We start from the raw sequence: 14768 nt of genomic DNA, 5'->3' as shown, positions 1-14768 counted from the left end.
TATATATATATATATATATATATACACACACACTTGTGTGCCTGTTTGTGTATTTCAATTGCTTATTATTGCTGCTATTATTAATATACATATATATGTTAATATTCTAATACCTATTATTGTTATTATGATATATAGTATTATATGCTGCATATTTATCTCTACTATGTAACCAAATACTATATAATTATGTATTAATGTTTTTCTATACTTTTTTATATATTCTTAAATATTAACAAAAGTATAACTAATACTAAAAAAATAGCAAAAGAACCATTTCCCCAATTTTAAGACAGTTTTGGGTATGGAAGAGCCCAATTGGGAGTCATGCACAACACCCTGTCTGACCAACTTTTCTCAAAAGCATTTATAACCCTAGACAATGGCAAAAATTCCCAAGCAAAGGGGATGAACAACTGGAGAATGACCACACACCACCAAACATGACAACAAACACACAGCCACCAATGGTGTTAGGTTCCTAGGTTTGGAACCTAACAAGAACAGTAACAGTAGATAGAAAACAACAGTAAAGAAAGAATGGGATTTGTCTATTATTCACTGTGAAAGTACTCTTTACAAGAATAGGTTTGGGAGCATAACCTCCCTCCTTGAGAGCATAACCTCTCTTTACAGGATTTAGTCTTGACTTTATACAAAAATATACTCGATACCCCCCCGACCCATGGCTGGGTCTTATTTATAGAATTCATCCACCTTCTATTCTAACCCATTAAGTCCTCTCCCCTTGTATCCTATCATTACACACCGCTGCAAAACAACCTTGCCCTCAAGGTTGGAACAATGAAACTTTAGCCCATTGCATTGTGATGTGGTCTTATCATAGGGAGAGAACCCGCTGACTACTACTTGCAACTTTAGGTCCGGCGGCTTAGGAGGTGGCAACTTCTCCTCCACGATCTTATATTCTTCCTCTTTCCATCCTATTGCCCCCAAATCCCACACCAAGGTCCATAGTCCTACTTCCTTCATTTGTAATAAAGCTTCTGGCTCACCCCACCTTCTTGCTAGTGTTGTATCACCCTTGATGAATACCTTCTTCCCTCCTTGATTGAACACCATAGTTAATTTCCTCTAGTCTAGGGTTACCTCTCCTCTTCGTGCTGCTACCATTCGGTTTCGACCTAAAATGGTCAATATCGTTCGGTCCCCTATCGAACCGTGCAGCATCATCGCTTTTGGCTAAATAGGGCCTCCAGCCGAGAGAGTGGAAAACTCTGTCTGCTTCAGTTCTAATTTTGTCTCGGGCCGCTCAGCAAACTCACCTGGGATAGTGCTCGACCTCGGACCGCTCGACAACACTCGATCGCCTGGGTGATAGCGATTGGCCTCGAACCATGTAACCTCACCGCTTGTTCATCCCTCCGACGACTGGACTTCTATGGCCTCTGTCCGCATGGCACCCGCACCTTACGTTTGTCCCCAAATGACTCATCTTCTATCTCGCTCCTGTTCTCTACCTTTGTGCCTCCCTAGCACTCCTCAATATCCATGGCAATTCTTATGGTGGACATTAGTTCCTGTGGGTCTTGTATTTGCACCTAGCCCCGAATGTCCTCCTGCAATCCCTAAGAAAACATCCCAACCGTTGCTCTTCCTCCACCTTCTTCGTTCGACCCACCCCCTTCTGTTTGGATGTCACCAAACACTCAACGATGGTTCCAAACCTTATCACCAGGCCTTGCTTCAAACCATCCCAAGAACGATTCTTGGCTTTCTTTGGCTTTCTCCTTCCAAGCTCTAACCAATAACACGCGCTGCCCTCCATGCTTATGTACGCGAGTTGCACTTCCTCCTCCTCCGCTACTCCTTGAAGCTCGAAAAATATCTCTACGTGATTGATCCAGTTCAGCGGATCGATCCCCTCAAAGACGGGTGGCTCCCCATGTTTCCGCCACTGTTTCTGCCCCTCTGGTCGATTACCAACCCCTCTTCCTCCGTATTCCTCCTCTCCTCGCCACTGATTCTCCTTAACGGAGCTATCGTCAGATTGCCCGTCATTGTGGTTCGTCTGCGTCCCGAGTACCCTCATTATCTGCTACAAGTCCCACCGTATTGCGGCGGACTCCACCTTCATTCCTCCTATCATAATCTCCAGTGCTTCTAGTCTCCCCTCAGTGCTCTCGCCCATGGTTCGCTTTCGCACTTAATTTGGGATCCAACAGTTTCTTGATAATCTGGGGTTCTTGAAACGGTAACTTCTTAAACCGACACCCCCCGCCCCACGGCAGCTGGTTCGAATCTGGCAGTTTCTTGACTACTTGATTCCAACAGCTTCTGGAAACGGCAGCTTCTTGACCCTTCACCCCCACTTCGAATATGGCAGTTTCTTGGTAACGTTTTTTATCCCTTCTTGATTCTCTGACACTTGTCTCCTAATGATACTCGACAGCGCTCCTGATGATTTTGCAGTTTCTTGATAATCCAGCAGCTTCTGGAAAACGGCTGGTGCTTGATCCACCCCACTTCGATCCGGAAGGTCGGACCAATTTGTTTGGTTTCTGGGTTTGGAACCTAACAAGAACAGTAACAATAGATAGAAAACAGTAAAGAAAGAATGGGATTTGTCTATTATTCACTGTGAAAGTACTCTTTACAAGAATGGGTTTGGGAGCATAACCTCCCTCCTTGAGAGCATAACCTCTCTTTACAGGATTAAGTCCTGACTTTACACAAAAATATACTTTATACCTGATAGACCATGGTTAGTTTACAGGAGGAGGGAAAGAGCTAGGTGAGTTAATTGTCTTAACAGTTAAGTAGATGTTAATTAGAGGCAAGAAAGGATGGTATTATAAATACCATCTCTTTAGCAGAAGAGGGGGACCTTTGTGAATTGTAGAATACATAACGGGTTCTTTAAACTCTGTTGAGAGAGGTTATGCTCTCGTGACATTCAATTGTACATTGTAATTGCTTGTGAATATACAAAATTCTTTCATTCTTTCTGGTGTTCTGCGTGAGTGAGTGCACTGTGGTTGGGTTTCCTAATTAGAAACCTAACATTTTGTCCAACCTGTCGGATCCGAAGGAGGGAAGCGTGGGATACCAATGGAGGGAAGAGTTGACGGAAGATTCAATGTGATGGAGGGACAGCTGGAGACAGTAGAGATTACGATTGACGAAATTAAGGCGGAGACGGGAGCGTTGCGCCAAGATACAATTGCAATCCGCCAAGAATTAAAGGAGACTGCGAAAATTCTGGGGGAGAAAGGTCGACGACAAGACGAACCACAGTCGGAGGATAGTGAGGCGTCTGTTAATGGGAATGTTAAGAAAACAGGGGAGGACGATGGCAGTGGAGGGAGTGGACGAATGGAGAGCATGGTCAATTGGAGGAAAAAGGTGGAACTACCCACTTTCGAAGCACCGGACCCTCTTATCTAGATCCATCGGGCAGACAGATTCTTTGACTTGCAAGGGGTGACGGAGGATGAGGAGAAAGTGAGGTTGGCCTATGTTAGCATGGAGGGCAGCGCTGGGTACTGGTTTCGGTTTTGGAAGGAGAAAGCCCGAAATCAATCGTGGGCAGGGTTGAAGGAAGCAATTGTCGCAAGATTTGGGGAAAGAAGCGGGGAACGGTTTTCCAAAGGCTGACCACCACCAAGCAAACAAGATCGGTGGATGAATTTATCAAAGAATTTGAGATCTTGGTCGCCCAGACTTAGGAGGTGCCGGAGGAGACACTGCTGGGTTATTTCATGGGGGGATTGCAGGAACCAATACGCAACCAAGTACGCCTACTGGATCCTCAGGAGTTGATGGACACGATGCGCATGGCGCGAGACGGAGAAGCCTTGCATGGGGGGCCAAAGACAGGAGGAACGGGCAGAAGCGTATTGAACTGGAGTAGACCTATGGGGTCGATGTCGCGAGTTGAACCCGTACGTCAAAACCCAGAGCGAGTAGGTTCGACAGGGAGTAGTAGTTTAGTACGGCAGGAACTAACTCAGACGAGTGGGACGACGTCAAATAACATCGAAAACAAAGGGCGAAGTTTTCGCAACTTGCCTTACGCAGAGTACATGAAGCTTAGGGAAGAGGGCAAGTGTTTCCGGTGTGGGGGGCCATTTGGGCCGGGGCATCAATGCCCAGAAAGGGGTCTAAGGATGTTAATCTTGGTGGAAGACAAAGAGGAGATGGATGAAGTGCTGAAACATGCAGGGGTGTTTCATGATCAAAAGGGTTGTCACCCGAGAGACATATGGCACACCAAATACCCTTGAAGGAGGGAGTAGACCCGATAAATGTAAGACCCTATAGGTATTCGCATGTCTTGAAGAACGAGATAGAAAAGCAGGTGGCAGATATGCTGCAAACCGGGGTGATTCGGCCCAGTACCAGCCCATATTCCAGTCCTGTTATACTGGTAAAGAAGGATGGCTCTTGGAGATTTTGTGGACTACAAAGCCTTGAATCGCACCACTGTTCGCGATAAGTTCCCAATCCCCGTTATAGAAGAGTTGCTAGACGAGTTGAGAGGGGCGAGGTTCTTCTCCAAGGTGGACCTGACATCTAGATATCACAGATACGCATGGGAGAGAAGGATATACCAAAGACAACCTTTCGAACACATTTGGGGCATTATGAGTTTGTGGTCATGCCATTCGGCTTGACCAGTGCCCTATCAACCTTCCAAAGTGCGATGAATGAGCTGCTGCAACCCTACCTAAGGAGATTCGTTTTGGTTTTCTTCGATGATATTCTAATTTAGAGCCAAACATGGGCTGAGCATCTAAAACTCGTGGGGATGTTGCTGAGGAGGTTGGAGGAGAAAAGTTGGATCGCTAATCAGAAGAAAAGCGAATTTGGAAGAGTTCAGATTGGATACCTCGACCACCTGATCTCAAAGAAAGGGGTAGAGATGGACCAGGGAAAGTTAAAGCCGTGTTAGAATGGGAAAAACCAAGGAATGTGAAGGCATTGAGGGGGTTCCTTGGGTTGACAGGATATTACAGTCGTTTCGTCAAAAGATTATGGCAAGATGGCTAAGCCCTTAATCGAATTATTGAAGAAAGGGGAGTACAAATGGAGCGAGAAGGCGGAAGAGGCTATGAGACGATTGAAGGAAGCAGTGACCACCGCACCCGTACTGATGTTACCCGATTTTGAGAAGCCTTTTCACATAGAATGCGATGCCTCGGGGGGATGAGTTGGGGCGGTCCTGACACAAGACAGGAGGCCTATAGCGTACTTTAGCAAAACCTTATCTGTTGGATCATTAAATAATTCAATCTACGAGAAAGAGCTGGTGGTCTTGATGGCCATACAACACTGGTGACCTTACTTGGGCAGCTGTTTGTTGTGCACACGGACCAAAAGAGCTTGCAGCACTTGTTGGAGCAGAGAATCACCACCCAAAACCAGCAGAATTGGCTAGCCAAACTCCTTGGGTACGATTTTGAAATAGTGTATAAGGCAGACAAGAATAACAGAGCAGCAGATGCTTTGTCCAAGAGAGTGGAGGAACCGGAGGAAGAGGGAAAAGAACTGAGGATGTTGTCCAGATCCTACTGCCAATGTTTTGAAGAGGAAATGAAGGAGGTAAAGAAGGACACTTATATGAAGAAGATAGTGGAAGAAATTAGGAAGAACCCAGACTCACACCTTCCTTTCACGTTAGAAAATGGGAAGCTTCATTACAAAGGAAGGCTGGTGATATCAGCCCAGTCCATGTGGATTCCAAAACTTTTGGCCGAATTCCATCTAACCCAGATAGGGGAGCATTCAAGGATATACAAAACATATCGGAGGGTGGCCCAGTCACTTTACTATGTAGGAATGAAGAAGTCGGTGACATATTATGAGGCGGGATGCTTGGTATGTAAACAGCATAAGTACCTCACGTCTTCCCCACAGGGTTTGCTGCAACCGTTACCCATCCCAAATGCTGTGTGGGAAGAAATCAGCATGGATTTTATAGTTAAACAACCCAAGTCGAATGGATTTGATGCAGTGATGGTAGTAGTCGATCAACTCAGCAAATATGGCCATTTTGTGCCACTAAAACACCCATATTCAGCACGCACCACCATATTCAGCACGCACCATAGCTGATGCATTCATCCATGAAGTGGTAAGATTACATGGGATACCAGCTTCAGTGGTAAGTGACCGCGACCCTCTGTTTCTGAGCATTTTCTGGAAGGAGTTGTTCAAGAGACAAGGAACCTAGTTGCAGATAAGCACGGCATACCATCCTGAATCAGATGGGCAGACGGAAGTGTTGAATAGAGTTTTGGAGGGATATTTGCGTTGTTTGTGCTCGGAACAACCAAAGGGGTGGAGTGGGGTTTCACCCTGGGCGGAATACTGGTATAACACCAATTTCCAAAGGGCTACAAAGTGTACTCCCTAGGTGGTGTATGGACGACAGACCCTTTCATTACACCGGTTTATCCTAGGGGAAATGGCGGTAGAAGAGGTTGCTCAAGAATTACAAACACGGGACGAAGCTTTGAAACAATTGAAGTTTCATTTGGTGAGGGCACAGGAACTAATGGTTAGATAAGCAATAAGAAAAGGAGGGCAACAGATATTGAGGAGGGAGACTGGGTATATCTCAAAATTAGGCCACATCGGCAGATGTTGATGCCCTCAAAACTACACCCCAAGTTGGGGGCACGGTATTACGGTCCTTACCAGGTTGAACAAAAGATGGGAAAAGTAGCCTATAAACTCCAGCTACCCACATCAGCTCATATACACCCGGTTTTTCACGCTTCCTAATTGAAGGTAGTGCGAGATAGGACTGCGAAGAAGGAGCTGCCAAAAGATCTACAAGGGAAGGGCCATATTATTGGCCTACTAAGGTGCTTGACCGAAGGCAAATCAGAAGGGGAGACGAGGAGGATCCACAAGTGCTGGTTGAGTGGCAAGAAGGGGGACACGATGGAGCTGCATGGGAGGATGTCATTACCATGCGTGATCAATACCCAGAATTTAACCTTGAGGACAAGGTTGAACTTGGGGTGGAGGGTAATGATAGACCATGGTTAGTTTACAGGAGAAGGGAGAGAGTTAGGTGACTTAACTATCTTAACAGTTAAGTAGTTGTTAGTTAGAGGCGAGAAAGGATGGTATTATAAATACCATCTGTTTAGCAGAAGAAGGGGACTTTTGTGAATTGTAGAATACATAACGGGTTCTTTAAACTCTATTGAGAGGTTATGCTCTCATGACATTCAATTGTATATTGTGATTGCTTGTGAATATACAGAATTCTTTCATTCTTTCTGGTGTTCTGTGTGAGTGAGTGCACTGTGGTTGGGTTTCCTAATTAGAAACCTAACAATACCTCCCTGACCCATAACCAGGTCTTATTTATAGAATTCCTCCACCTTCTATTGTATCAGATGGTGAGACAGGTAACCTGGTTTCAGGAAAAGAAAATTAGTAGCAATTCTATCCAGTCTGCTATAGCCTCTAGTTTTTGCCCTACAGCTGTGAGATTAGACTGCACTGCCAGGGGCTGCCCAGCTACACAATGGCACTATGACATGCTATTTTCAACCCTGTTTTTAACAGCCTCCGTCTTCAACTGAAGATTGTGAATTAATGATAAATTTTACCAATTGGTCACACATTACCAAGACCACAGTGCACAAATGTTGGGCAATAAATGTATAGAAAATAAAGAACTTCCTATATAGACAACTAGAATCTAATTTGCCTTCATCTTCAAGAGACAATTTGAAGAATCGAAGAATCTATTTCATGTTAAGATAATGGGAAGTATTCTGCTACTTGAAAATTCAAAATAGTACACCATTAGCATGTCAAACTTAATGCTAAATGCATGCACGTATTGTGGTTATGTTTGAGGGAATTGATGTTTTATCACATCATTCAATCTTCGGACTCAATAAATATGTTTCATTGCCTGTGAATTATGCATCTATTTAATCTATTAAGGGAACAAAAGTGCTTCATTTCTCGTAGTTAGTTGGCTTTTGTTTTTAACGACCTTTGTAACTTAAGTATTACATATGTTTTCAATTAACAGTCACAACCTCACTTCCTTGCACCAATAACGCATTCACTATCTTTATAGAGTCTATCTGATAGCTCTTACGGATTTACTCCCTAATAATTGTAAGAAATCAATAACATAATTCAAAGATACATCTGAAGCATTAATGATATTTTTACTGCATCAACTTAAGTTTGCATCCGAAAATTCATATAATTACTTGACATATAAAACAGAAAAATATCAAATGCATATATCATTGGTACATGGTTAGGGGAAAAAATAGTTACTAAACATACCTGTTGCCGGGTAGATGAAAATTCAGGATGGCTGGCAGCTATTACCGATTTAAACATCCGTGGACGTATCCCTTCTTGTTTCTAATGTTTGAAGAAAGTAGCCATCGGTAGACAGAATAAACGAGTAAAGAAAATGCATCAAGACAAGACATGTCAAAGAGGATGAGAAAAAACATTATCTGAAAAACTTCAACCAAAAGGCATAGCAACACAAATAACCCCATCCTAATTAAAGTTCATGCCATGCCAAAAATAAATTATCAAAAAAAAAAAAACTAGGAAAGCACTAAACTACATAAACCTAGAAAAAAATTTAAAAAAAAAGGGGGAAGAAATGAACAAACAAACAAATAAGTACTCAATCAATTTATGGAAATTCTGTAATCACTAGAATAAAATGTAGAGTAAGGATTTTAAAATCATTGAAGAGCCAGAAAGCTTACAGCAGTTGTCGTTGAAGTTACAGTGTTTTCTTTTTCATCATTCTGTGTGCCAGATAACAGTAACTTATGATTAGGAAAGAGTCTAAATAAATTTTTGATTGATATTTACTGAGTTACGGGGACCTACTTCAAATGCCGGAACAGAATATTTGCCAGAAAGTAAACCGTGTGCCAATTTTGTCCTGAAAATAAATAAAACTATAATTAAATTTCTATAAATTCTAATAATAATTAAATAAATAAAAAAAAAAAGCATCTCTTCCATGAAAACCTATTTTTATATACATTTTCTTTCAAGTAGGAAACAAAAATTCTCCTATCACTCACAAGTACCATTACACACATTGAATTATGTACACAAAAATAACCTATCAAATCCATCTTTACCACAGTAAAACTGAATTATAATAAAAAGGAAGCACCTAAATACGCAGTTAAACAAATGCTATCAAAACAGTATACCCGCACCACACCCATTCTGGTTACTGTAAGGAATCATATATCTCATGTATACAAGTATATATTTAAATAATGTAAACTACAACAAATGAAACTTTCATTTTTTTTATGAAATATTTCATGAATCAAAAATCCAAAAGGATATGAATATTTATAGATATGCATGAGTCATAAGATGCTTGACATGGAATCAGTGGCTGAATTAAGTATTGAAACCCTAAACATAGATCACTTATGAGATGGATTGTGTGTGCTATTGCTAGGTCATCACCCAAATATAATGCATTGGATGACTTGTGTATATTCTTAAATGAGCCAGTACTACTATATTGGCAGTCATGAAAATTAGTGTCGGATGAGCAAAGTCCTTTTGCAAACAAATGTGTATGAAGAAACTAATCCAGGAGTGTCTAATTAGGTTTGGTACATGGAATAGCATCACCTTGACAGGAATCCTCCTGAGGAGGATACTAAAACAAGCTAGCTACTTAGCACTATGATTTTGTTAATTTATATACATAAAAATGGCTTTAAGCCAAAAAGTTCTATGACTTTGGTCATATGCTTTTGTACACACAAAATATCCAAACATGCACTTACAGCTGCATATTTAGGTCTACAGTTGGATCGGCAGGAGACATCTCAAATGCCTTCTTTAGACTTTGGCTCAAGTAGTACCTAAGAATGAAACAACAGAAATTGAAGAAAATGGAAACAAGGTTCCAACAGACAGTTGCAAGAAAATTAAAGACATGCACAGACCGTGATATGAAGGATCTTGTTGAAAATACAACTTGCATATTTGCTGCCATGTAACAACTGCAAGAAAACAAACCGCAATATAAGTGTCAAACTAGTATTTTATGATGAGCAGCATATAACAGGGACCAACTCTACCTGTTTCCAATATTGACCAACCCTGTATATCCAGGTCCAAAAATTGGATATACTTCTTGTCCACTTTCTTGTATTCGATTCCAATCAAAATTAGTATTTTGATCGAGTTCTCTTTCAGCAGTTGTCATTTCAGTCTGAACATAAGAAAATGACATTTGAAAAAAAATTATGAGTCAAGTAATATTTAATTAATGGTAAGTACACTCTTACAATGCCTGTTCGAGTAATAAGACAAAACCTGATTCTCAAGCATCTAATTGAATATTCAACCTCAGCAATACATTTAAACAGCATCCATCAAAGAAGTATTGCCTCCAAACAGTGGGTGACGTTACTATTTAAATTTTGTTGTTTGGAATGATAAGATATATATATATAATACAAATGTGAAAGGCAAACATAAAAAACCCAAACACTCATATTCATAGGTATCCTACAACAAAGTATCTCAAATAGCAAACCCTACATATACAAGTCTCCAATCTCAACATTATAACTAATACTTGTAGAAATTAAGAAAACACTAAAGGTCCAACATAGGATATTATTTCAATAATATGTCTCCATGGACGTAATGTCTACCAAATACATAGGGAAAAATAGTGACTATATAAATACACCATGAAGCTGTAAGATATCACAAAAGTGTCCTTAAATCTTGTTGGAGATCTCACATTGACTAGGACTAAGACCAAATTATAATATTTAAGTGAGGTGCAATCCTCACCTAACAAACCAGTTTTGTAGAGTTTAATACATATTCCAAATGAACAAGCTCAGGAATGAATTATACAATATGTATGAAGCTGCTTTAAAGTTTTCATGCGGCTTTAAGTTGCTTAATTATCTTTTAGAAAGAATCTTTGTATAATTTCCTTTTGTAAACTCATACGTCCAGTTATGTGGTTTATCTTTTAGTTTAATTGTATCATTGATTCAGAAACATCAATGTATAATAAAAAGATATTATGTTATGTCAATGTCCCTTTATGTAAATTTTATTATTCACATTTTTTATTATTTATGCTATGCCCAAACCCTCTCTTGGGTGTTCCAGGATCTCCTATACATCCATTCACAATGAGGACTAGACATTCCGAGTGTTAGCCCGCATATTTATGGGAGAGGTCCAATAAAGATAACGACATACCTAACAAACCTTACTAGGATATGATTTGATACCACATTATAAAATGAACATAAGTCTAACTCAATCTCAAAACTAAGTTAGGAAGGTTTGCACCCACTTATATATAAGATAATGTGGTCATACTTTAATTGATATGAGATCTTCAACATATATCTTGATTGTGTGTGCAAAAGTATCTCTAGAAGATGAATAACTAACCTTTTGTAGCGATGAAAAGTCAATGCCAAAAAAAGCCAGATGTTGGGCTAGTTGTGGATCCAAGACACTTTCATCCTCTGGATAGGAGAAAACATCTGAGCTGCCACAATACATTAGCCATAATTAGCACACAGCACAGGAAAAATAACCATCATTTATAGCATAGAGCATACGTAGATTATAAGGAACCATATATTTTGGTATAACATTTTCCTTTCACAATTACAGACTTCACTCATACAAGTAAGACATTGATAATAATAAATAACATATAAAAGCCAAAACACTGTATTCAGCAAGAAGGCATCACCTGCCGCTTCCAAATCAGCAGTGACAGTCCCAAGCTTTACAGCAAGAGGGTAGCCTGTCTCCCGGTAATGCTCAACAGCATGGTTGTTCCCTCCAGTTCCATCCCAGTTTTTCCTCCCACAAAGTATCATTCCATCGGTCAAGTTTAGCCAAAGATTCTCTGTCTTGTCACATTTAGCACATTTCCACCCAGATGGCGGAATAACAACACCATTGTCAATCTGTTGTAAATTCATTGCATAGGAACTAACTTGTTTTTTATCAGCAGTCCAGGCTGCAAGTTCCTCCTTTCGTTCAGCACCCTCAGCTAGTAAGATAGCATCAACTGCCAACCTTACCTAAAACATTTTTGGCAAATGTATAAGATGGATAAATTCCACTTCTCCTTAATCAGTAAAAGGGGGATTAAACAGACAAAAAAACAAAAGCGGAGAATATGTACCTTCTCTGGCAATTCCACAGAAGGGAATGGAAGAGAAACATACTCAGGTAATATAACTACACTATGAGTTTCCTCATACTCGGGCTCATTATTATCAAATCCCCCGTCAATACCTACAAATTAATAAGAGGGATAAAATTATGTTACACAAAAACAGAACAGCTTCTTGTCAAAAACTCACTATTGGAACTAATAACCATCTAGCCTTCACAAAACTGCCAAAGTGATAACTCCACAACCGATACCTAGAATGTTCAAGCTACATACCACAGTGTGACAAACAAGAATTTATAAATGACAAATAGAGAAGTCATGTTTAACAACTGAACAAAGATTGCAAACAAACACAAAATCATCATAAAGTTAATCAGAGATGTAGGATAAGAAAATAAGGCCAAGAAGGAATTGTTTCTTTTACTAACGCACCAATAGCCAAGAGGGTAGGTTTCTTAGAAGGTCTGTCTTCTGGAACTAACTTCTTAGTCTGCTTTATATGCAAATAGACAGGATTTCCGGTCTTCTCGTAATTCCAACCAACAAAATCCTTCCCAAAAGCAAGAAAAGTGCACATGTCGATGAACAAACCACCTTCCGACCTCTAAATTTCATCATAAAAAAAATAAAAAAAAATCAGCACCGCGCATCAATTTCCTGCATCGTGAAGCTCTAAACACATTGTAACGTACTAAATCATCCATCATTTCCAATCAGAGGAATAAAAAACTATTCACATTAACATAAAAAATTCCCAATGCTGCTGTGCTGAACAACCACAAACCACTTCCGCATATTCTCATCACTTCCCATGCCGTAACAACTAAAATATCCATCACTTCTAGTAAGAGGAATCAAAAACCAGTCACATTAGCATTTAAATTCTCAATGCTGAAAACAACAACAAAAACACCAGCATATTCTCAATCCTTCCCCCGCTGCCACCCACTCAACAATCGTCACAAAAACTAATGTCAAAAATTTCAAACAAAAGTTAACTAAACAAACGGCGCGGATATCAGAAATCACTTAATGCCTTCAAATTCCGAGAAGAAAAACCAAATTACAACAATCGAAGTGTTAAACGAAGCTGGTTTAAACAACAACTCATCATTTCCAGAAGTATATACGAAGGAAAGAAAGCATCACCGGAGTGTCGAAGGACACACAACATTCGTGCTTGTAGATGCGATTGGTCGGTTCGGGGATCCGTACCCGAGCGAGATTGGAGCGAAGCAAATCCAAGGGTTCGATTGTCATCGTGACAGAGACACCACCGGAAAACCCTCGCGCGGAACAACAAGAAATGAAAAGAAGAAACGCGATATGAGAAAGAGAGAGAAATAGAGAAAGAAAGGAGTCCTTCTCAAGTCATTCCACGAAGCAAATATAGTCTCACTCACTAGGTGCCTTTGCTTCAATACAGTGTAACTTTCTTGTTTTTAATACGGCTGCAATGCAAATGAGATTTCGAAAACGGACCGGGTTGAACCGGTGATGGAACTCTTAGAGGTACAACATTTTTTTCATGATAGTTACACAATAATTATTATAATAAAATTAATTAAAAAAATTAGTACAATTAGGATTAAAATTATAAAAGATTCTAATCATAAAAATATTTTTTAATAATTTTTATTTTTTATCTATACCTATATGTCATGTATAGTTTTTATTTTCAATTTTATTTTTAAGTAAAAGTGTCATCACCCAAAAATGGGAGAAGACAGGTGTATGATTTTGGAGTGGACGCGGTCGGTGGTAGTATTTAAATAAAATTTTTAAAACCTCCAGTCATTCTCTTGCATACATACTTTCTCTCCAAAATTCAGAAGTCTTCTTTTCTCTTCATTCTCTCTAAAATCATCTTCCTTTTCTCCAAAAATCTTTCATTTTAATTCATCTGATCAATAATCAAATTGTATACAAGCTATCCTGGTGTCGAGAACTTCCATTCTCACCGATCAAACTTGTGTTTTGAACGGGTATGTTCCAATTCGTGAGTTTTGTTAAAATCTGGAAATTTCTATCACATGCAAGACAGCCAGGCTGGTTGCATGTGTTCTTCAACCTTCTCTTCTTCTTTCTAACTCCATCTTTTATCCATTGAATGGTCTTTTCTCACCAATCGGTGAACTTTAGGTGTTCCTAGGATTTTTTGGTGTTAAAGCAATTTTTGGAAAAGATAAACGTTGTTCGGTTCGGTCAAAGAGGTAAGGGAAGCTAGCTAATTTAATTAATTTGTTTTGATGTGTGAATATGTTTTTTGATGATGTTACATGTATCTGAAATTGATGAATTGGTGTTTGGTGTTGTTGGTGTGGATTATATTGATGTTGTGTTTATGATGATTTGGTGTCTGCATGTTTCTGGTTTAGTGGCCGAGTGAAATTGGAAGGAAATATGGTAGTGAAACTGGGGATTTGTGTTCGGTTTAAGATTGGTATGCATAGGAAATATGGGTCTGTTATTTAGAAATTGGTTGGAATCCTTAAGACACTTAGACATGTACCAAAACTAGTAAATCTGGTTCTCGGTCTTTGAGTTCATGTTTATGCATACTTGATCCTCAAATATGTGAATG

At 39.8% G+C, this 14768-nt stretch overlaps 1 protein-coding gene across 1 annotated transcript in view; it reads right to left on the bottom strand.

The window, feature by feature from the left end:
• Window positions 1-13613, bottom strand: part of LOC106756413 (ubiquitin carboxyl-terminal hydrolase 14) — a 19961-nt gene extending 6348 nt beyond the window's left edge. The window contains exons 1-11 of the mRNA XM_014638835.2: window positions 13334-13613; window positions 12617-12788; window positions 12191-12303; window positions 11750-12086; window positions 11440-11534; window positions 10092-10225; window positions 9957-10013; window positions 9795-9872; window positions 8863-8917; window positions 8736-8777; window positions 8293-8373 (exon numbers count right to left, since the gene is read on the bottom strand). Of these exons, the coding sequence (XP_014494321.1) occupies window positions 8293-8373; window positions 8736-8777; window positions 8863-8917; window positions 9795-9872; window positions 9957-10013; window positions 10092-10225; window positions 11440-11534; window positions 11750-12086; window positions 12191-12303; window positions 12617-12788; window positions 13334-13444 (1275 nt within the window). The 5' untranslated portion in view covers window positions 13445-13613. The remainder of the gene's footprint in view (window positions 1-8292; window positions 8374-8735; window positions 8778-8862; window positions 8918-9794; window positions 9873-9956; window positions 10014-10091; window positions 10226-11439; window positions 11535-11749; window positions 12087-12190; window positions 12304-12616; window positions 12789-13333) is intronic.
• Window positions 13614-14768: the final 1155 nt, after the last annotated feature.

Source organism: Vigna radiata, chromosome 2 (assembly GCF_000741045.1).
Source record: "Vigna radiata var. radiata cultivar VC1973A chromosome 2, Vradiata_ver6, whole genome shotgun sequence".
NCBI classification, from domain to species: domain Eukaryota; kingdom Viridiplantae; phylum Streptophyta; class Magnoliopsida; order Fabales; family Fabaceae; genus Vigna; species Vigna radiata.
Note: the sequence above shows the minus strand (reverse complement) of the source record. Positions and strands in the feature narration are given on the sequence as shown.